General features: G+C 37.5%; 1 protein-coding gene across 7 annotated transcripts in view; it reads right to left on the bottom strand.

Moving 5' to 3' along the window:
• Positions 1 to 21,438, bottom strand: part of TCF4 (transcription factor 4) — a gene marked incomplete at both ends in the record, with an annotated part of 399,211 nt that extends 377,773 nt beyond the window's left edge. For all 7 annotated transcript variants that reach the window (XM_080714516.1, XM_080714520.1, XM_080714523.1 and 4 more), the window contains 2 exons: positions 19,596 to 19,668; positions 21,367 to 21,438. In XM_080714516.1, coding sequence (XP_080570642.1) covers positions 19,596 to 19,668; positions 21,367 to 21,438 — 145 coding nt within the window. The remainder of the gene's footprint in view (positions 1 to 19,595; positions 19,669 to 21,366) is intronic.
• Positions 21,439 to 23,372: the final 1,934 nt, after the last annotated feature.

Genomic DNA, 23,372 nt, shown 5'->3' with positions numbered 1-23,372 from the left:
TATGTTCTCAAAGAACAGACAAGAGAACAGAAAATATGAGAAATGCTTTAAGAAAAGTGGGGGCAGAAGAGAAATTTGAACACATTTAATCAGATTTTTCAAAAGAGACAATAGAACAAATAAAGGAGACAGACTACTTGAACGGATAAAAGCTGATAATTTGTCTGAATTGGATGAAGAAATAAATCCTGCATGCAAAAAAGTAAAGTGTACTAAAATATCACACATAGATACATTACAGTAAAATTGCTTAGTATCAAAAAGAAGTCAGCGGGAAAGGCATAGCTCCTAAAAAGAATGGCAATTAGATGGGCAGCTGACTTTTCACAAGCCACAGTGGAATTCAGAGGACAGTGGAATAAAATCATCAGAGAAGACAGAAAACACGTCCATCTGGAATTGTATGTCTTTCAACATTTTTTTTCAAGAACAAGAATAAGAACATCTTGGGTAAATAAAATACAAGACCTCTAACCTTCCTATACCAATAAAATTTCTTTTCTTTTTTTTTTGGGGGGGTGGTACTGGGGTTCCTGGAAGTCCTCTAACCTCCGGGCTACACTCCCAGACCTATTTTATATTTTTGAAACAGGGTCTGTTAAGCCAGCGCGCCTGGCTTCGAACCTGTGGGATCCTCCTGTCTCCGCCTCCCAAGCGCGGGGATTACAAGCGTGCGCCACCACGCCCGACTACCAATAAAATTTCTAAAGGATACAATCGTCATCAAATATAAAGATGATCCCATAAGAAAATTCTGAGATGTAAGAAAACATATCGAACAGACAAAACAGTAAATGCGTAAGAGTACACATTGTCTACAAAATTCTGATGTCTAACTTGCAGAAATAATAATTTGAAATATCAGAGTGAAAATAATTCTAAGTAGCAGAGGGTGGTAGTCTATGGTCCTAGAGTGGTTTCAGGATAATTAAGATTAGAAAATTAGACTTTTGTCAGATAATTCTGCATAGTAAAAATTCAAAGGTAACCACTCAAGGAAGAGGATAAATTTCAAACAATGGGCAGAACAATTAAATAAGAAACAATAAAACTTCAATTTCTTTTTTTTTTTTTTTGTGGTATGGCGGATGGAACCCAGGGGTCTTCTACCTTCAGGCTACACTCCCAGACCTATTTTATATTTTATTTGGAAACAGGATCTTTTAAAGCCAGCTGAGGCTGGCTTCAAAGCTGCGCAATCCTCCTGTCTCAGCCTCCCAAGCGCGGGTATTACAAGCATGCACCACCACGCCCGGCTAATCTTCAGTTTCTTTAAAGAAAAGATAAGAAGAAAATAAAGTAACACAGAAGAAGAAATACAAATAAAAGCAAGAGCTGAGATGACAGTAATCAGGGCTACGCTGCTCCTCAGCTCCAATGGACACCATAGGTACGTTAGTCTATTTAAGTGGCCCAAACTAAAATACAAAGGATGCAAATGTAAATACTGGGACATTACCTGACTCAGTTAAAATTAAGATCCAGCTAGAGCTGCCATATCTAAAATGTAACAACATGGGATGGTTGAGAATAAAAGTTTATAAAATAGAAACATCAGACAAACATAAGCCCCAAAAGAAAATGGAATAATTATACTAAGAGGAGACAAAATAAACTTTAAGATAGAAAAGGTGGGCACTATGGCATACACCTGTAATCCCAATACTTGGGAGGCTGAGACAGGAGGATCACAGGTTAAGGCCAGTCAACAACTTAGTGAGACCCTGCTTCAAAAATAGGTGTAGAGTTGTAGCTCAGAGGTAGAATACACCTCGATTCAGCCCCCTGTATATCCAAAAAAAAAGATGATTACATATAAACTGAATAAAATGTTTAATGAACCAGAAAGATAAAGTAATTTTAAATATAATAATGCAGGTAATAATACAATTTCAGTATAAAACAGAACATAGGCAGAAATGTACAAGCTCACCATCATATATCATTTCAACCCACTTCTTTCAGTGACATATATGTCAGGTAGATAAAAAAAAATTAGCCAAAGGTTAGATAATTTTAAGGCATAATACACAAGCTTGAATTTCTGCACACATATAGATTCCTCAACTCGATACTAAGAGAATACACATTCCTCCCAAGCACACCATGAAATATTTAGGAAAAGTGATTAATAAAAATGACAATAAGCCAGGCGTGGTGGCACAAGCTTGTAATCCAATCCCAGCATTTGGGAGGCTGAGACCTGGAGGATCACAGTTCACGGACAGCTTCAGCTACTTAGTGAGGCCCTCTGTAACTCAGTGAGACCCAGTTTCAAAATAAAGAATAAAAAATAGGGCAGGGGATGTAGCTCAGAGGTCAAATGCCCCTGGTTTCCATCCCCAGAGCCACAAAAAAATAAATAAATAAAATAAAATAAAATATAAGATAAAAATGACAATAAAGTAAACCTTGACAAGCATCAAAGAACTGTCACCACAAAAATGAGTTTCTTGAGAATAATTAAATTACAACAGATGTCAAAAATAAAAATAAAAAAAACAAATAAAACAAAATGTCCAAGGTATCAATAAATACTGCAAGATTCAAGAAGGATATCATACTGGACATTTCATAATCTTAGATAAAAATCTAAGATGAAGAGAATATTAGATGATAAAACCTATGAGATGTCAACAGCAGAGCTTGGAAGGCATAGACCTGTTTTTACATTATCAAAAGGAATTATAGTAACAATCAACTAAGTGGGCAAGTTAGGAAAAAAATCAGAATAAGCCAAAGTAAATAGAAAGCAGGAAGCAATAAAGATAAGAAATTAATGAAGTAGAGAACAAACACATAATAAAAATAATCCACAAAGCCAATAGTTGATTCTTTAAAAAGACACAAGTGAGAAAAAATATCTACTTATCTTGATCAAGAAAAAAGGCAAAAATAAAATGAGGAATAACTAATGAAAATTATAGAGTCAGCAGAAATTAAAATGCAAATTAAAGAATACCATGAACAACTTTGTGACAATAAAATTTGGACAGACAACTGACATAAATATATGTGCATGCCTACACACACCATGCACAGTTTTAAAATCAGTTACAAAGAAATAAAATTCTAGGAGGGAGTGGTAGCACACACTTGTAATTCCAAGACTTGGGAGGCTGAAACAGGAAGATTACAGGTTCCTATCCAGCCTCAGCAACTTAGTGAGATCACATTTCAAAATAAAAATTAAAATGAGGCAATGGGGTGTAGCTCAGCGGTAGCATGCCCCTGAGTCTAATCCACAGTACCACAATATAAAATAAAATAATAAAACAAAAAGGAAGGAAGATAAAAGTTCTGATTTTCAGTGTTATAATACTTTTTTAATTGTATTACTGCTTAAAAATCTCACACCAGGCCCAGATAGTTATAAAGATATTTTTTACCTAATTTCAAGGAACAGATTACTTTAGCTTTAAACAGACTCCATAGCAGATACAGTAAGAACAGTCCTTTATTCATTTTATAGGTCAATATAACCTTGTTGCCAAAAAGTAGACTAGAACAATAAAGGAAAAAATATTATACACCAACTTAGTTACAAACATAAATGTAAAAATACTAAAAAAAAAACTTGGATATATATTTTTAAGGACAAAAAGGCATCGTTGTTACCTTTATCCAAAAATTGAAGAGGGGAAAAATACAAATGAATGTCACTTATAACATTCACACATAAAAGGAAATATATTATGATTTAAATAACTATAGATAAACTTTAGATAAAATTCAATACTTGTTCATGATAAAAAAAAAACTTTTAGCAAAATATGTTTAGAAGAAACTTCCTTAATCAAGTAGCTACTAGAATCACTATTAACAGGAAAAATCAGAAATAAGACAAGAATGAGCCGGGCGTGGTGGCGCATGCTTGTAATCCCAGCATTTGGAAGGCTGAGACCAGTGGATCGCGGTTCAAGGACAGCCTCAGCTACTTAGTGAGGCCCTCTGCAACTTAGTGAGACCCTGTTTCAAAATAAAGAATAAAAAAATAGAGCACGGGGTGTAGCTTGGAGGTCAAATGCCCCTGGGTTCCATTCCCAGACCCGCAAAAACAAAAACAAGAAATAAGACAAGAATGCATATAATGGTCATTTCTATTAAACAGTATGATTGAAGTACCAGATAGTGCAATAAGACAGGAAAAAGAAAAAAGCTACATGTAAAGGGTTTGAATGGAGAAACGATAAAATTATCTTTAGCCACATGCATTATAAAAATCTATAGGAAAAATGCTAAAGAAAACACAAAGACATTCTTAGAAACCTAAGCAACATGGCTAAATATGACAATCAATATGTAAAAGTTAATTAAATTTCTATACTTCAACAATCTGAAATTTTATTTTAAAAGAAAATACAACTAATAATAAAAACAAAAATAAGTTACCTAAAATATTAAAGGAAATACACAATCTCCTGGAGAGAGTGATAAAACCAAAATTATAAAAATAGAATTTTAAAATGATATCCATATACAGGGCAGGGGATTAGATCCCCCGCACTGAAAAAAAAAGATAAAAACTTATTTTGAGATATCAAAGACCAAAAAAAAATTGAAAATTATATGAGTAAAGATAACTATGATTTAAAACATAATAATTTTCTGCAAATTGATGTTGTTTCATGCAACTTCAATAAAAATGTCTAAGAGATTTATCAAAGACCTTGACAAGCTGAATTTTCGATTCATCTAATGAGCACAGGCCCCACAAGAACTGAAAGTAAAAATGCATACATATAGGACATGAGAAAAAAAGGAAGGATTTTACCTATCAAATATCAAAATATATTATTCAACTTATTACAATATACTAAAGTAAGGGTAGACCAACTGTCCAGCAGATTAAAACACTCAGAATGAAGAAGGACTGTCATAAATATGGAAAGTTAAAATATTACAGAAGTAGCATTATCGATCATTGGGGAAAGGATGGACTATCCCATGAATGATTCTAAAACAAATGGGTAGCTAAGGTTTTTATGAAGAAATGAAATTGGAGTGGTACTTTCCCCTCCACACAGAATCAATCCCAACAGGATTGGAAGCTTAAATGCAAAAGGCAAAAGCACGAGTGCCTTTTCAGAAGAAACACACAGAAGATCATCTGTATGACCTTGGAGTAGAGAATGATTTTTCAACTATGACACAAAACATAAGATGAAAAAGAGGAATAAATAATAACATGATCGCATTAACTTAAACAAGTCTGCTTATCAAAAGGCATTTCAAAAAAAAAAAAAAAAATGGATGAAACCCCAGCGTGGTGGTGCACGCTTATAATCCCAGCATTCAGGAGACTGAGACAGGAGGATCACAGTTAGCAGCCAGCCTCAGCTGCTTAGTGAGGCCCTTTGCAACTCAGTAAGACCCTGTTTCAAAATAAAAAGAATATAAAATAGGGCTCGGGGTGTAGCTTGGAGGTAGAATGCCCCTGGGTTCCATCCCCAGTACCACCAAAAAAAAAAAAAAAAAAAAAATGAAAAGACAAAAAGACAGGTCATTAACTAAAAGATTTGCAGCAGTATGACAGAGGAAAAATTAATTTTCCAAAAATATATCTGTACCTACAAATCAATAAGGAAAAAACTATAGAAAAAGGGGGATAAGCAAATCCACAGAAGAAAAAATATGAATGATAATAACTAAATATTTATAAAAATATTTAACTTTCTTATCAAGGTAAAACTACAATGAGATACACTTTATATCTTAAATTTGTTAGGTTGATAGAAATTAAGAAATCTGATTAACAACAAAGTCAGGCAAAGATATGCATCAACAGTAATCTTTTATGGTACAGATGGGAAAGTAGATTAGTAAAAATCTTTGGGGGAAAAAAATCTTGTCATGTTGGATTTTCACATAACTCTATAACCTAACACTTCTACTCATGGATACCTACTCCTAGGTACCTAGCCTACAAAAAAGAAAAGAAAAAAGTGTTACAGATGGGCATTAACAGAAAAGTGAGTGTGTCGTTCCAAATTGGAGGGGTAGGGATCAATCCAGAGGGTCATCACCTGGAGCATGCCTAAGTAAATTGCAACATATTCACCAGCAATGAAAAGGAGCTAATAACACATGCGTGGACCTGGATCAATCTTCAAAATGCACCAAGTAGAAAAGCAAGGAGCACAAGACAATATGATGCCATTTTTATAATATTTGAAAACAAGCAAAAACCACACATGTTGTTTAGGGATACATAAGCATGTCATAAAACTACTTTAAAAAAAAATCACAAGAATGTTTACCTCTAGCAGAAAAGATGGTGAATATGGACAAGAAAAGAACCCGGAAGGAAATCCAATAAGAGCTTCTGAAACTGATCTAATTCCTACGTTGAGTGGTGGGTTCAGGAATGTTCCCTCCATTATTAAGCTTCATAACTTACATATGCTATGTCTATTATTCTGTACCTGCCAAATATTATATAATGAAATATGTCTCTAATTCAGGTTTAGTGTCCCCTACCTAAAATACTTGGGTCTGCCGGGCATGGTAGCGCACACTGGTAATCTCAGTATTTGGGAGGCAGAGACCGGAGGATCACAGTTCATGGACAGCCTCAGCTGCTTAGTGAGGCTCTTCACAATTCAGTGAGATCCTGTTTCAAAAATAAAGAGACTAAAAAATAGGGTTGGGAGTGTAACTTGGAGGTGCAATATCCCTAGGTTCCATCCCCAGTACCGAAAAAAAAAAAAAAAACTTGAGCCCAAAAGTGTTTTTTTTAATTCTGGAATATCTACATATACATAAGAGATTATCTTGGGGTTGTGACTTAGGTCTAAACAGGAACTTCATTTATGTGTCATATACAACTTACACATAAAGCCTGAAGGTAATTTTATATAATATTATAGCACATCTCATCTTGACTCTGTCCTGTTCTGTGAAGTCAGCTTGGGAGCTGAGACAGGAAGATTACAGGTTCAAGGACAGGCTCAGTAACTTAACAAGACTCTCAGCAACCTAGCAAGACCCTGTTTCAAAATAAACAAAGGAGGGGGAGCAGGGAGTGTAGCTCAGAGGTAGAATGTCCCTAGGTTTAATCTCTAGGAAAAAAAGAAAGAGAAAGAAAAAAAGGGAAGGAGGAAGGGAGAAAAAAAGGAAGGAGGAAGGGAGGAAGGGTGAGGTGGAATATATTAGCTGGAATTTTGGAGAAAAAAAAAGTGAGGTTTCATTAAGTTCCTAATCAAGAATTAATAGATAATCCGTCCCTCCATAGGCTAACCTCAGAAAAAAACATATCCAAGGAATAGCGTTGCCATCACAGATAGAATATCACATACACCAAATCACAAATGTGATAGTATGTGATAGAATATTACATACCCCTCCTCCAGTTCACCAATAAACATGCACAGTAACGTCTTGTGGCTGCACTGACCCCTGACCAGGGGGAGAGGGAATTCAATTGGGCAAGTTTAAATAAAGCACCATCATGTTTAGGGTAACAAGAGTGTAAACTACTAGAAGCCTACATGGTACACAACTCCTGAAGACCATTAATTAAGACCCACCTCTTCCTTCTACACCCTTGCAGAACAGAAGGGCAAAATCAATCTAACACTTTTCTCAGAAAAATAAAAAGCACATTCTATAACACTTGGTGGCTAAGAAGACAGGATGAGAAACCGCAGTGAAGCCAGAGAGGTGGTGTAGGGAAGGTGGGGGGAGAGGGAGAATCAATGAAGGAATTCACTCCCATAGATACTATGTACATACATGAGAACACCAGTATCAGTCTCAATCCCTGTATGGGAAAGAGGGAGTGGGGAGGAAGCCAGGGGAAAGCACACAAGTGCTCACCGCGAACTACATATGATAGGAGGCAATAATGCACCAATACAAGCATTAAAAAAAAAAAAAAAACACAAAAAAAATAGCCAGGCGTGGTGGCGCACGCTTGTAATCCCCACACTTGGGAGGCGGAGACAGGAGGATCGCGCAGGTTCAAAATGATAAATAGACCATAATCGGCATTGCCTCCCATAGAGTCTGGTCCAGTGTTTGAGAGTATATTCATAACAATACGCTCCGCGGTCCATTTTCCTCCCTCCTTCCTGTAGACTGTCATAGGCGTACTTGTACACAGATACTAGGATTTGGGTTTCAGTTGGAAACATGGAATCTGTACACAATTATATTTGAAAGGTATCTTTGGAAGAAGTCTAATTGTGTATTTCCACATGACTTATTTGAAAAGCACTTATCTTGCTGAATCATGGTAGAACTTTTAACAGACAGTAGCAACACCTCGCTCCAATCGCAGACACAGAAGTTGATGCTTGTTCTTTATGTTGTTTCAACATCTAACATGGTAAATTGCATCTGAGCCCTAAAAAAGCTCCCTAAATTATTGAGTAAATGAATAAATGAAAGAGAGTTAATCGTGTGTGTGTGTGTGTGTGTGTGTGTGTGTGTGTGTGTGGTACTGGGGACTGAACCCAGGAGCAGTATAACTCTGAGCTACATTCCCAGCCTTTTTATGTTATTTTTCAGAAAGGGTCTCTCTAAGTTGACCCCCTTCCCTCAAACTTGTTGATCCTCCTGACTCAGCCTCCCAAGTAGCTGGGATTAGAGGTGTGCATGGCCACACTTGGCTAAGAGTTAGCTAGCCTTAATTCTATCATTATTCTAGTAAAATACGCTAAAATAAAACAAAAACAGAAACTTGATGTGCATTTACCCCCTTCATTTTTCTGAACATTTAAACCTTCTTAATTAACCCTTAAGCCATCACAAACTCTCTCTTTCCCATACCTACCAAAATTTTAAGGATCAAAGCATAGAATTCTCTTTCAAGTACAACATTGCAAACATGCAAAAGAGAAATAGTTCTACTTGGGCCAAAAAGATAAATTAAAGAATAATAAAAAAGTTAATAAGATCAGGGGAAAATTAGATGTCGGAAGAGAGTTAATCTTGCGGTTAAAAGTAACTAGATAAAGAATCACAGTGGCCAAATGAGAATAGAAAAAACATTCAGGGGTTTAGAACATCAGTGAACAAGAATGTTCAAGAAAGAATATTGCAAAGAACAATTATCTGAACAGGATTAAAATTGATAGCATTCGGTCTTTCTCTTCAAACTTGTAAGACAGGATTATGCATAAAAGTATACATTAAGTCTTGAAATATTTACCGCCTGATAGTCACAACATGTTTTGGCTCTGAGGCTTAAGTTATATGGTTACAAAATATTTCCAAAATAAATCTTTTACTGTTTGTGAAACGTGAAGAAGAGGGGGTTGGGAAATACATAGGATTTCAACAGAAAAAACTTTTTGAATGTGTCCTGAATATTTCTTTCAAATAAAAAAATGTACTCTGTAGTATATACAATTATTCATTGATAAATTCTTCCTAAGCCAACATCGACTATTACTTGAATTTGTAGTCTCACTCTAGTAAGTAGAAGCATATGATATTTAAAATACCTGAAGGTCATATACTAAGGATACTTTCAGCTCACCTCATCAATACTTGGGAAGAGCAAGGTGTATAGACACATAAAATTTTTCCTATTCGTGACATAATTATGATAGATGTTATTTAAAGGTGTATTTAGCCACTCCACTATGTTTTTACAAATTATGTAAGTCTCAGCTAAGATTGTATTACCTCTGAGACAGTTTTAAAATGCATTTATGATTATGATATAGCAATAATAACTATTGCATTTCCCTGTTAGCTTTTGAACAACAAAAAGATGTGACACTGGTAAAGGCTATGGCTAGAAGAATAGAAAAATTACAATTTTTACAGTCTTAAGATATTTTACATATAGTAATTTTTCTTTCTGAAAAGTGAAAATCCCTCTTGAACTGAATTTCAAATTATTTTTTCCAGTTTTAAGATGTAGACTTTCATCAAGAAAAGAATAAAAATTTAATTAAAAAGAAAAACAAAACAAAAATATATAGGCTTTAAGGTTTTACTACTTTATTAATATGAACAAGCTTTCTGACAGCACACATTTTCAAAGAACCCACACTTCCAGAATTTGATGCCACAAATAACCTCCAAATAGGTATCATTTTGGATCAAGAAAATTTTCATGGCTGACAGATTTAACAGGAAGAATTTGAAATTGGGAACACCTCTTCAAAAAAATCTCAATTCCCGCCCCCACCATTACCATTAAAAATATATAATTTTGTAAGCAGCTGTATTATAATCTGTAACACCCCCACCCTGCCACCCAAAAAATCCAAGATAAAAAAAAAAAAAGCCGGGCGTGGTGCTCACTTGTCATCCCCGCCCTTGGGAGGCTGAGACAGGAGGATGGCACAGGTTCAAAGCCAGCCTCAGCTACTTAGTGAGGCTCTCAGCAACTTAGTGAGACCCTGTTTCCAACTAAAATATAAAATAGGTCTGGGAGTATAGCCTGGAGGTAAAAAGCCCCTGGGTTCCACCCTCAGTACCACCAAAACAAAAAAAAAGAAGAAGGAAGTAAGGAAGGAAGGGAGGGAGGGAGGGAGGGAGGGAAGAAATCCTCATCTATGGCAGGGATATTTGGAGATGTTTACAAGTGTAGACTGGACTCCACAGCAGAGCAGGCCTGGTCTATTTCTTCCTGGATGGTCTCTTTAATCAACCTTTTCCATTTTCTTCCCTCTGCACCTGGTTCAAACTCAATCCCAGTACTCACAGGTAAAATGTTTGACCCTTCTTCATAAAGGGATTAGAGTCAACTCTTTTATGAAGCCTTCTTTACTCGTTTTCCCTGGCCAGAAGTTAAGATTTCACTTATCAAAATGTCCACAGCAGTATTGTATCTTCTGAATGACGCATGTTAATTATGTGTGCGCCCTTCAATTTTTTTGTTAGATTAGATGCCCTCTAAGGGCAGGACTGGTCTCCCACAAAGCACATAAACCCACACAGGGTTATGACTTTGACATGTACTAAAAATATATTAGATGTACCATCAATCAGAATTACAACATACAGATAAATAGCTAGCTCGCTAGACATGAACAGCATCCTATCTCTATCCCCAACATATTGAAACCCAAGGGCTGAAGCTACACTACACTCTCCAGATAGTGATATAAATAAATATACCTTCCTAACCATTCATTATCAATTTTTACTCATCTTAAGTGAGTATAAAAGCAATTGATGACAAAGTACACCAATTTGCATATCTTTCATGTCTAGCTCTTCAGCGTTTGACAAGATATGAAAACTGGATTGTCCAGAGCTATAATTTCAACATCCTCTCATAGATGCTACGTCTTTCCCTAATTTAACGGTCCTCTAAATACTTTGCAGTTAAGTCTTCGTGTGGGAAATTTGAGATTAAAAACCTTGCCTTTGGATGCCCTGCAATTCAGCTAAGTACCCCAAAAGGGAATGTTTAAATTACTCGAAGATTAAAGCAAGGAAGATTATTCTAAAAGGTGCTTTATAATGGGGCTTTGTCACCACCTTCTCTGTTTTATTGAGAAAATAGTCTTCCCCCAAAGGACTGAAAGTTTATATGCCAACCATCAGTCTAGTTTAACTATTTGAAGTTAAAAATGTTAGCGAGAAGGGGAAGAAAAAAGGAGAAGAAGTTGCTAATGGAAATGCTGGGAGCCCTGGAGTAAAAAGCAGGAGCAGGTGCCCCTGGCCAGACTCATAATTCAATCAAGCTGTATTTTGACGTCATCTGTTACAGAAAAAAGCCAAATGGTTTATGAACAGCACCAGAACCCCCAAGATTAAATTACAGCCCTGATATTTAATCACGGGTCTTACTTTGTTATTTTTAATAACACAATACATTTTAACAGTTATTCGTCAACTGCCTCTGCCAAATTAGAACTTCTGATGACAGGTGAGCTGGATTACAACGTCCATCTCCTACAATCTCAATTTTTATGTTTTTAGAAATAGGAGATTATACAAGTTTTCCTCTTAACAGACACACTGATATTAACGCATGGAGCCTAAACCTTAATTAAAAGCAGCACAGGCTCTTTTTTTTTTTTCTTCTTGAGGTCCTGGGGCTTGAACCAGAGTTGTTCTACCACTGGGCTATATCCCAGGCATTTTTATTTTATTTATTTTTTTATTCTGAAACAGAGACTCTCTAAGATACCACGTGCTGGAATCAAACCTATGATCCTCCAGCCTCAGCCTCCCAAAGTACTGAAATTACAGGCGTGTACTACCATGGCTTTCAGCATGGTCTCTTGAACCAGAAGGAAAGGATGTGCGCATTTGTGACCTATTACAGCCAAAAACAACAATGTAATCTGGGGGAAAGACTTTTAGCCCTTCCAAAATCAATAGGACATCTCTAAATTTTCTTGTACATCTAAGTTTCTAGAAGTTATTTACTTGAAAAAAAAATATGGTGTAATTTCTTTGGGATTCCCTGAGGATCTGCATGTAAAATTTTTATGGCAGAAAAGTTGGCGAATATCTTAAGTCAACGCCAATGACCGATCAAAGAGGCATTCTAGTATATGAGATTTACAAGCTCAAGTTTTCAGAGGCAATCTCGGCATCAGCATCTGGAACAGGTTCTTTAAAAAGTAATGTACAAATACTGCCACACGTGTGAAGGGTTGTTTGCAAAACAAACGAATAAAGGCACATTCAACAATGGCTCGCGGTTAATAAACTACATATAGTAATTACCACCAATGGCAGTCTAGAAAGTCATTCATTAAATGTTAATTGTCACGCAAAAAGTACAAAGGCATCCATCTGAACAATCGTGTGGCTGTACCTTTAAAGAAAATACTTCTTACAGCCCTGAAATTCGTCCACACAAACTGATTTTAAACACACCTGGATATTTGATATGCTGATTAACTGGGCCTTTATTTGTTTTTGGAATGAAAGTAAACATGACAACCTTTTCAACACTTCTGCTATTCCTGAGAGTCTAATATAAATAAATATATAGGTGTGTGTGTAAATATATATATATATATATATATATATATATTACTTATAACAAAGTGCTAACCAATCTTCTTTAAAGACTAAATTGCTACTTCTCTTAACTAGTAGAGAGTCCTGGCTCAAAAGCAGCTACCTGAAACCCTTGTACCACACCTTAGGCCAAGTCTAGATGGGCTCACACATCTAGAAGGACAACGCTCACATCAGCTTATGAACCTGGTGGTCAATTTTCAAAATTTTACTCAGAGTAATAAGGAGCCAGTGACAAAAATAACTGTTACAAAACCCCTCTAATGTGCTGTGTTTTCTTTAATACCTAGCACTATCTAATTAACTTGGAAGAACACCTGGTCATAAAAAAAAAATCTCATAAAATCCAAAAACAAAGGAAGGGGGGATTTTTTGGTGGTGGTTGGTTTTCCTACCTGGCTTCATTTTGATACCACCTCTGTACAAAGTCTGATTTAACCAATATACACATATTGATACTGAAGGTTTGGCCAAGAACACTTTGGTTCAGGACTTGTACCCTGAAGAACATTTTAAAATACACCATGTGCCTTATTAGGCAACTTCAGATCTGTTATCTTGGCTTATGGGAACAGATCTAAATAGCATCGTAATATGAAACGTTGAAAATCACAGGCCTGAGGACACCGGGACCAACCTCATGCTTTGGACGAGGTTGCAAACTCCCAATATAAAATGTAGTTTACCATTAGGAGTAAATGTTTGATCTGTAAAGCTTACAAAATTACTTTGTTTATCATAGCAGATGAAAGCAAAAAGAAATAATTTTAAGCTCAAAACAAAACTGTTTATATGACAGTGTTTCCTGCTCCATGATTCGGAGCATTTAAGACAGATTCAGGCAATTAACAGCATAAACTTTCATTACACAGTTCTATTATATATGTTTATGTGACTTCGCTGTTCATCTGTTATTTAAGTCATTCCCTCATTACAATAGTAGGGTAAGGATAATTTGCTGATGCTGTCAAAAAATGTTAAGCATTTCAGTCCCAATAGTTCTTGGATCCCCACGCTTGTTCATGTATTTTATTTACTTAAGTCAGTGTCAAATAGAGTACTGCTTCTTCCTCCTGAATTTAGAAAAACTAACATTTTAAGCACATGTCTGGTAATCGACATATCAAAACTTCCAAACTGCTTATTTTAACGATGCAGTCTGAATTTAGTTGAATGTAGGATTGTTATGCTCAAATATTCAGTTTCAAAGATATAACAATGAACTTCAGACTTTTTTTATACTTAAAGATAGGGAACTTTTTAAGAATAGGTCAAGTTTAACTACCTCAACTTCTGCTCTGATCATATACATAAAAATAATTGAAAATAAGATATTTCCAGTGGCACCCATGTAGACTGTCAATTTACAGTGGCATGAAAGCACAACTTTAAAAATATCATATATATATATATATATATATATATATATATATATTAAACATAATAATCACATGAGAAAGATATACTAAATCAGCTGGTCATGGTAGCACACACCTGTAATCCCAGCTACTCAGGAGGCAAGTTCAAGGCCAGCTTGGACAATTTACAGAGACCTTATCTCAAAGTAAAATTGAAAAAGGGGCTGGGTATGTAGCTCAGTTGCAGAGCTCTTGCCTAGCACATTTAAGGTCCTGGGCTGAATTGCCAGTACTGCAGAAAGGAAGAGAGGGGAGGAGGGGGGAGAAAAGAGAGGGGAGGAGAAGAGAGGAGAGGAAAAAGAAAGGGAGGGAGGGAGAGGAAGGAGGAGAGACTAAATGGGTATGGTTTATATCATGACCTTAAATATATTCTTAAAATGCTTTCTACTCTAAAAATCATAGATAATATTTCATTCCAAGCTTCAAAATTACATTCTATAGCTATATAATCTTGAAAACTGAGTTAACTCGTGTGTGTGTGTGTGTGTGTGTGTGTGTGTGTGTGTGTGTAAAGGCAACTTGAGTTTAAAAGTTTAAAACCCAACTTCATTACGGGCTGCCTTGAAAGACAGTTGTATGACATCTTTGACTCTCAGTTTCTCCCTCTGTGAATTGGGCGCAATAATCCTAGCATCTTACTGGGGTTTTTTGGAGATTACAAACACAACACGTATAGAGCACAGAGCACACAACCTGGCGTGTGGCAGGCCATGCTGACTCTTACTCTTTTTTTCTACCCACTATCTTGCAAATAGGCACAGGAGAGACCAGGGAAAACAGCATGAGCCAAGATCCACAATTTAGCTCCAAAACCAAGAAAACTATTTAGAAGGCCAGTCACACATAGAAACACGTACAAGCACAAACATTAGCACATACATCCTAAAAGCCTGTTATCCAGGACAGAGGACAGAAAAACAGAGGTAAAAATCAATGTTATTTCCAATGAAAAAGGGCTCTCAGGGCCATAAAGATTTAGCAAATAAAGGCAGTTTAAAAGTAGCTCCCTAACCCGGGCTTCAATATTTTTTGTTGTTGTTGTTTGTTTGCTTTTTTGCTATACATTGAACACTCTAGGCAGTGTATTTCTAAGAGGCTTCTATTCCCCAAATTCTATGATTCTAACATAATGAGTTTGATGTGACTGTACTTTAAAAAAAAATCTATTAAATTGTTCAGTCCCTCACAAAAAGTTACAAAGCCATTCTGAGTGGTATTACAATAATATACAACCACACAGAAGACAGTAAATAGCTCTCCTCAACAAATACCTTCAAGGGGAGACCAATTTTTTTTCATACCATTGCCATGAACTCAACCTGATACAGATGGAAATTAGTTCAGGATGCTGAACATCTGAATTTTCTCTATCATACAAAAGTACATATTGGATTTTTTTTCTCCCTGAGTGTAGTAAATTGATATACTTTGGTGTCATCAGATATAAGTTAGATAATTTCTCTGAATGCCAAGAAATGTTTTCCCTCTTCCAAAAATGACCCTCAAGCAAGATGTGGTGTGTTTTACCATTTCTCTTAATTGTTCATGCACAGGTTCATTTGGCAATCTCTATCTAAGAACTGCTGAAACCTTAAGTAAACTTAAAGGCTCACCAAAACTAGCTATAAAATTCATGTAACAGATATGACCAGGGCTGATTTTTTTTTTTTTTTTTTTTTTTTTTTTTTTTGGTGGTACTGGGGGTGGAACCCAGAGGCTTTCTACCTCCGGGCTATACTCCCAGAGCTATTTTTTTATATTTTATTTGGAAACAGGGTCTCACTAAGTTGCTGAGAGCCTCACTAAGTAGCTGAGGCTGGCTTTGAACCGTGCGATCCTCCTGTCTCAGCCTCCCAAGCGCGGGGATTACAAAGCGTGGGCCACCACGCCCGGCTGACCAGGGGTGATTTTAAAGGTCATTAATATACATAACTTCAGTGGCCCAACTTTAAAATCACTTTTGAAAAAGATGCCAATGACAATATGTTTCTCTTGTGCTCACTAAAGACTCCAGTGTAACCACATAAATAATACATTCGTTATATCATAAAGTTAAGCCTTTAGTGATTAAAAAAAAAATCGGGATGCTTAAGAAACTTTTCTTTTCCTTTTGGTAACTCTGTCATCCTACTTTTTAATGAGAACAATCTTTCAATCATCCAGGCATGTGGCTGCCTTCAGTTGGTTTTAAGATCAATGATATAACGGATATTAAATCCCTTTGTATAAATTACCATATAGGTTATAACTATTTCATAAAAATAATTCCAGAGCCCACCAAGTCTCCCTGTGAAGGTCAGGGAGGCTCTGGACCATCATGGCTGGATTGTTTTACTGCTTTCTGCTGAACACCTGCAAACATCAAACAAAAACTGCTGGTCCTTTCCCTGGGTTGACAAAAGCCTTTCAAGTGAAAAATGCTCCCTGGGAATGCCAGGCTCAGGTTACATTCCATTCTCCCTAGCAGCCTGGCCATTTCTTAAGGTGGTAGGGAAACCCATGTTTGTGAAATGAAAGATTAAAGAGAACATGGCCACACTTTATTTTCATTCTCACATTGCAAATCACGATGGAGCATCCTGTATTGAGGGCATCAAAAGCTATTGGGGACTTTAAGCATGAAATATTGCCACACCTCACTTTGCAAAAATAGAGCTGATTTATCAAACTAGGAAGAGTATTACTAGAGTTCAGTTTTTTTCTCTCCCCTGGATCCAAGTTTCAAAGTGACCCATGAAAAGGGGCATCTGAGTCCACTCAGAACAATGGATATTAACTTGAAGTAACTTTAGAAAATTCTTTCTCTATCTTAAGTAGTCTACTTCATTCTTCCAGTCAAAGGGCAAAGTGCAATTCTCAGGATTTTTTTTTTTAAATCTGTTATGCTTCAACAGAGATGTGTGTCTTTTATTGACTAGAAATATAAGCCATTTTCTTTACTAATAGCCTTGTGCTTCAAAAGGTCTTAATAGATGGGAAAACCTAACACTCTAATCTCTATTCTATATTATAGTCACCATCACACTGCACTCAATGCATATCCTGCATTTTCAAGCAGGCAGGCAGAATAAAAGAACTATTGCACTTTTTACCCTTCCAAGTAAACATCTGGTCTTAAAAACCACACCACTGGTACCACCAAAGTAACATAAAGTACACTACCTTGAAAATAATCACTGCATATTCACTAGAAATACTATAAAATGGCTCAGGAAGGATGAAATCTCTCTCTAGGTTTATGTGTGAATAAATACACACACACACACACACACACACACACACACACACACACACACACCACCATTGTCTTAAGAATTGTGTAAGTTTTTATATATGATTACTTACCAAAATGCATTAATACATATTCAAGTTATCTATCCCATACTCTCTACAAACAATTAGACATCATAGCCACAACTTCATTTAAATGTGAACATAGAAAATGGGCCAAATATACAGCTGTCTTTTCAAATTTAATACATTTTGGGTTCTCCTTAATTAAACTATGTCTAAACTAATACATTTAGGTTATTCCAAGTTATATCCATTTTTACTGCAGTATAAACAAATATTTTACACTAACTTTGAAAGTAGTCCATCTCTGTGCCTGCCTGACATCTACTTTCTGATTAAATCTGATATACATCTCTTAACTAAAATACTAAGAATATTAAGAAAATATTCCTGTCAGAGATAAAGTTAGATAAAGCAGCTACTAATTTGATACTGTCTAATTTCAAAAACCAATTTAACTACAAGAAACACTTGCACTCATCTTTACTTCAAACATTCATATTTATATCTTCTGTCTTAAAATTTGTATAGAGAATACAGTACAGAGATTTGGAAAATACAATACTAATATCACAACAAAAAAATACTTATGTCTCTAGACAAAAACTTGGACAGGATCTGTATCAGTAAAACACAAACACATTGTCAATAATACTTTTAATGAAAGGGGACTCAAAAAATATTAAAATATAACTATAGGAGGCAGGTCATATTTTTTAAATCAGTATATAGAGACAAAAGTATCCCCTAGACTTATAAGAGCCAGTAAAAGTAACTTATTTGAAAATGAGCTACTTTTAAGAGCTATCAATTTTTTAAAAACATACCAACTATACAAGTCATATAGGTGAACAGATATCTTTCATTGCTATGGCACCAGATGAAAATTAAGAGATGTGAAATTATGTTTATCGTTGATAAACAACTTCACTGGCATCTCACAGCTAAAAGATGTCAACATTTACCAGTCTGACTTAAGAATAGTACTCTGCCTAATGTAGTGTTATATACCATTGCCAGAACTCCTAAAACACTGCAGCTGTTTAACGGGCATAAATGGATTCTAAGACTTGGACCTAAAGGATAGCAAGCAATAATGTATGGCTCCTTATTTAAAATTCATTGAACAAAAAAAATCATAAATGAATAGCATATTTTCAGTCTTCACTTCTAATATGAGACATTCAAATAGCCCTGCACTAAGTACTCTTTCTTAGGTGCGAGAATATCATTGTGCACACAGATTCCTTTGTGAATACCGCTAATCATCTTTAAAAAAAGCATCACCCAAAGATCTTCCACTTATAAAACTGTAGAGTCCTTCCAAATTTGCAACTTTACATAGAGCAAAAATCCATTCGTACAAGTAAGTGGTAAAGAGAAAGAAATAGCTAAAGCATCAAAAAGAATATTTTAAATATAAAAGAATTCATATTTAGCCTCTCAGATTAGTAAGAGGCTATTTACAGCTATGGTTTACTAGGCAGCATTCATCTGCAAAATTAAGTGCTCGTTTCTTTAAAAGGGTTAATTGTACCTAGTTCTTAATAACTAATATTATTTACAAGGGATTTCCTCTTCTTATGAAAGTTAGATTTTTTTTTCTCTATTTTCAAATAGAGACCACTAATTTATTCCCCATGTGAGCATCAGCATTATTTTCACATTTGATCACAACTATATGAGAAAATCACTTTTAAATTAAGTAATGGAATTCTGGGACCATTTTCTTAATTTAAAAAAAAAAGATCTGATTTTAATTTCAAAAGATACCATTTTGCCCAAGTTATAGTACTGATGGCTAATGAGCTAACCATATCATCAGAAGCTAAAACTCAATGACTTTTTTTCCAGCACCCTTGCATTCAGCCCAATACACAATGAGTAAATAAACAACTGATAACATTTAACTTCACACGAAGAAAAGAATGTACATACTTGAGCCAGTAAAATGTCCACTTGCTAAAGAAGTTGGTCCATTTTTCCCACTGCTCACAGGAGGCGAAAACATCTAAAAGAAACAAAGAAATATCACAGTTAAAAAGAAGACAGTGTGCTCCCTCAGAGTCCCTCAAAGACTTCTCACACTCTTACCAAATAACTTAAGAGTTTACGCTAAGGGTTTATCTAGCAAAATACAGCACCATCCAACTCAAAACTAAAGAAGGCACAGCGTTACAAACCCCCCTCCCGGTTATCACTCTTCTTTTTTTATCCTCCGGTGCCTTAGATTGCCAAAGGGTACTACTACAACACTCTGAAAAAACAGAGTGCCCAGAATGCCATCGAGGTTCAGGTTGGAGGGCGGCCGCCTTTCTAGCAAACACTAGTTTGACAAAGGAAAAGAAAAAAAAAAAAAAGTTGCTTGTTTTATACTAAAAACCTTGGCCATTAACGGAGCAATGTTCATTTCCATCCCGTATAGGACTTGCCTGTCACACATGAACCCAAATAAAAACAAAAGTGCCACCTGCACTAAATTCTCATTTCATCTCTAACATAAGAGCAATTTGAAGCAAGACTGACACACTCTCTCTCTCTCTCTCTCTCTCTCTCTCTCTCTCTCTCTCTCTCTTTCTCTCTCTCTCTTTCTCTCTCTTTCTCTCTCTCTCTCTCTCTCTCTCACTCTCTCTTTACAGCATTTATGTCGACCCTAATGGGTATCACTCTTTTTCACATATCTAGTGGATAATGCACACCTTCCCTGAGTCAGAGATCTACAAAAAGCAAAAGAACGAACGAAGAAAGTGCAGCGAGCAGAAAAGGGGGCTGCGAAGCTGCCTAGGGCTGCGTTTCCTGGCAAAACTTCCGAAAGCCATTTCTCCAAAAGGTCTAGCAGGGGAGGAGCGGCGGCAGCGACGGCGGCGGCAGAAGCAGCAGCAGCAGCAGCAGCAGCCAGCGCGAGCGCCCCACTTAGAAGGTGGTTTGGATTTTATTTGTGTGCTTTGTGGATTTTTTTTTTTTTAATTTTGCTTTACAAATGCATCTTACACCAAACTCATCCCGGCATTAAAAAGGAATTCACGCCCCTGACGTGTGTGGAATTTGGTTTAGGAAAGAAAAACAGAAGGGATGGAGAAAGACCAAGCACAGCCATAAAACTCCACAAGTGTGTTAAGTTCCTCTTTGTGCTGATCTCAGGGCTATGAAATTTGCAAAAATAGTCCAAAGAGTCCTAAAGAGTGTGTGCTCAGCACATAGACAGGAGTTTTTCAGGATCCAAGGAAGAGAGGTAATTAGGAGGAGTGCAGGTCCTATTCGTGCACCGCATCGTCAGTTCAAAACTTTAAAGAGACAACTGGGTCTCTTTTCTATTTTTCAGTCCCAGAAAAAATAACAGGACGAAGAGTCGTGCGCAAAAGTAGTAGCACTCTCAGTGTTTAGAGATGGCCAAGTTTTTAGGGGTGGCTTGCAGTTTTTAGGGTGCCTCTTTTTCCTTCCCACTGGGGTAAGAGTCCATTATTTGGGGGCACTGGTGGGTAAAGAATCCAAGGCAAATAAATTAGACTCAAAAAAAAAAAAAGCCTGAATCTTCCATCACACCCCAAAATGAGTTTAAAACTTGTCCAAAAGACCTTCAGATTGACCAAGAATTCAGCCAATTAAAAATTATTCCTGTCCTTTAAATTAAGACTGGTTTCTAGCTGAAGTGTCTGGGATGGGGGGGGGGGGGTCCACAGCTGTTGTTAGTTCCACCGTTCTTTCTTACCGCACTGAAATCCAGTAAATCACTCAGCTCTTTGTCCGTCCCTAAGGCAGCCATTCGCTGTTGGTGATGCATTTTAGCAAAATCACACAAACCTAGAAACATGGAAATAACCGCAATCAGAAAATCCAGTCCCAATCCTTGGAGAAAACACAATCGGATTTTTGGAGACTGGGGGAGTCGAGGGTGGGGACGTGGGCGGGTGGGATTAAGGTAGAAAGGAGGGAGGGATGGGAGAGTTGTTGTTTGGGTTTTGTTTTGTTTTGTTTTTAAGATGGAATAGGCAGCGATAGCAAAAAAAAAAAAAAAAAAAGCGATATCGTATTTCCAAAGAAACGATCAAACTGGTCACATCCACTATTAAAACCAAATCCGGGAAGGAAGAGGGGAGGAAAGAAAAAAAAAAAAAAAAAGATCCGCTCGTTCAGAGTATCATTTTATGCAACAGGAGGTCGAGGGAGAAATGAATGGGTCACAGAGAAAAGAGAAACTATTCCGAACGATCCGGTCTCAACTTTCCCCCCACCCCCTCTCTCTCTCTCTCTCTCTCTCTCTCTCTCTCTCTCTCTCTCTCTCTCTCTCTCTCTCACACACACACACACACACACACACACACACACACACACACCACTCCCCTCTGCATTTCAAAGTAGCTATAAAGAAATTAAACATGAGCGTCTCCGGAGTGAAAACACGTCCAAAGGGGGAGGGGTGACAGGCCCGGCGTGGGGTGGGATGGGGGGGTGAGGAGGGATCCGGGTCCTGGAATGGTCCAGCACCCTAATTTGTGAAAGAAAGGGTGGTTAAAAAAATTTTTTTTAAGTGAGGCCCTGGGCAAAGTCGCCGGTCCCCCCCCCCCCCAGCGGGCATCGCTGGGGCGGGCAGAGCGCGGAGGGCAGGGGTGTCTGGCGGCGCCCCGCGCCCCGCGCCCGCCGGTACCTACCGCCCGCGCGCGAGAAGGGGCTGAGGATGCTCGGCCGGCGCCGGGGCGGCGCTCATGTCTCCCCCCGCCGCACCGATCCCCGCCGCACGGTCCCCGCGCCGCCGCCGCCACTACCGATCCGCAGACACACAGCCAAGATCCCTGACTCTTAACACCAACTCTCTTCTCCGGGGAGGGGAGGGGACGGAGGGAAGGGGGGAGGGGGAACACGCCGAGGCGCACGGAATTGCAAGTTCAGCAAAGAAATGGGTGGGGGGGCTCCGGCGGGGAGACGCGCCCGGCTGCGGGTCGGGCGCCGGGGATGCCTGCGCCCCTCCCCGGGGGGGAGATCGCGACGCCTCCCCCGCCTCGCCAAAAAATCCCGACGAAAATTCATCGAGCACCCCTTTTTTTTTTTTTTTTTTTTTTTTTACCCTCCGATCGTTATAATCTGAAGCCCGAACATTTTTTTTTTTTGCCCGTCTCATCCCTCCGAGGCACTTTGAAATTTATTCGAGTTTACATCCCCTGTCTCACTTCTTTCTTTCTCTGACTCTCGTTCCCTCTCACACACATCCACACACGGCAAAGCAAGTTTATACTAGGCTGCAAATACACGTGATGCAAAAAGACTTTGCCAAGAGGAACAATATTTTTCTTTTCCATACAGAAACCCAGCCACGTTTTATGCTGGGGAGATTCGCGTCTCGGTACTTTTGCGTTGGGGGGGCGAAACCTGACTCGCGTTCTTTCTTCCCCCACCCTTCTAAGTCACAGAATAGGATAGCTGCAAACTAAGTTTAAAAAAAAATTTTTTTAAGCAATTTTGGGGGGCTGGATGTTGTTTTGTTTTTACACTTGAGTTTCTAGGCACGCTAAATCCGCGTTCGCCAGCGCTGTAAGTTTCTAATCCAACATTTACCACTATAGGCCCTGCATGCTCTTAAAACACACTTTTCCACATCACTTTTTAGGATAAAAATTAAGCTGCATAATTCTATCGTTTCGTAATAACAAGCGTGCTTCATCCAGTCTATGCAACATACGCTATTTTAACGTGTGTTTAAAAACACATTCCATAAACCCT

The sequence above is a fragment of the Muscardinus avellanarius genome, assembly GCF_963383645.1.
Source record: "Muscardinus avellanarius genome assembly, chromosome: 17".
Lineage (NCBI taxonomy): Eukaryota > Metazoa > Chordata > Mammalia > Rodentia > Gliridae > Muscardinus > Muscardinus avellanarius.
Note: the sequence above shows the minus strand (reverse complement) of the source record. Positions and strands in the feature narration are given on the sequence as shown.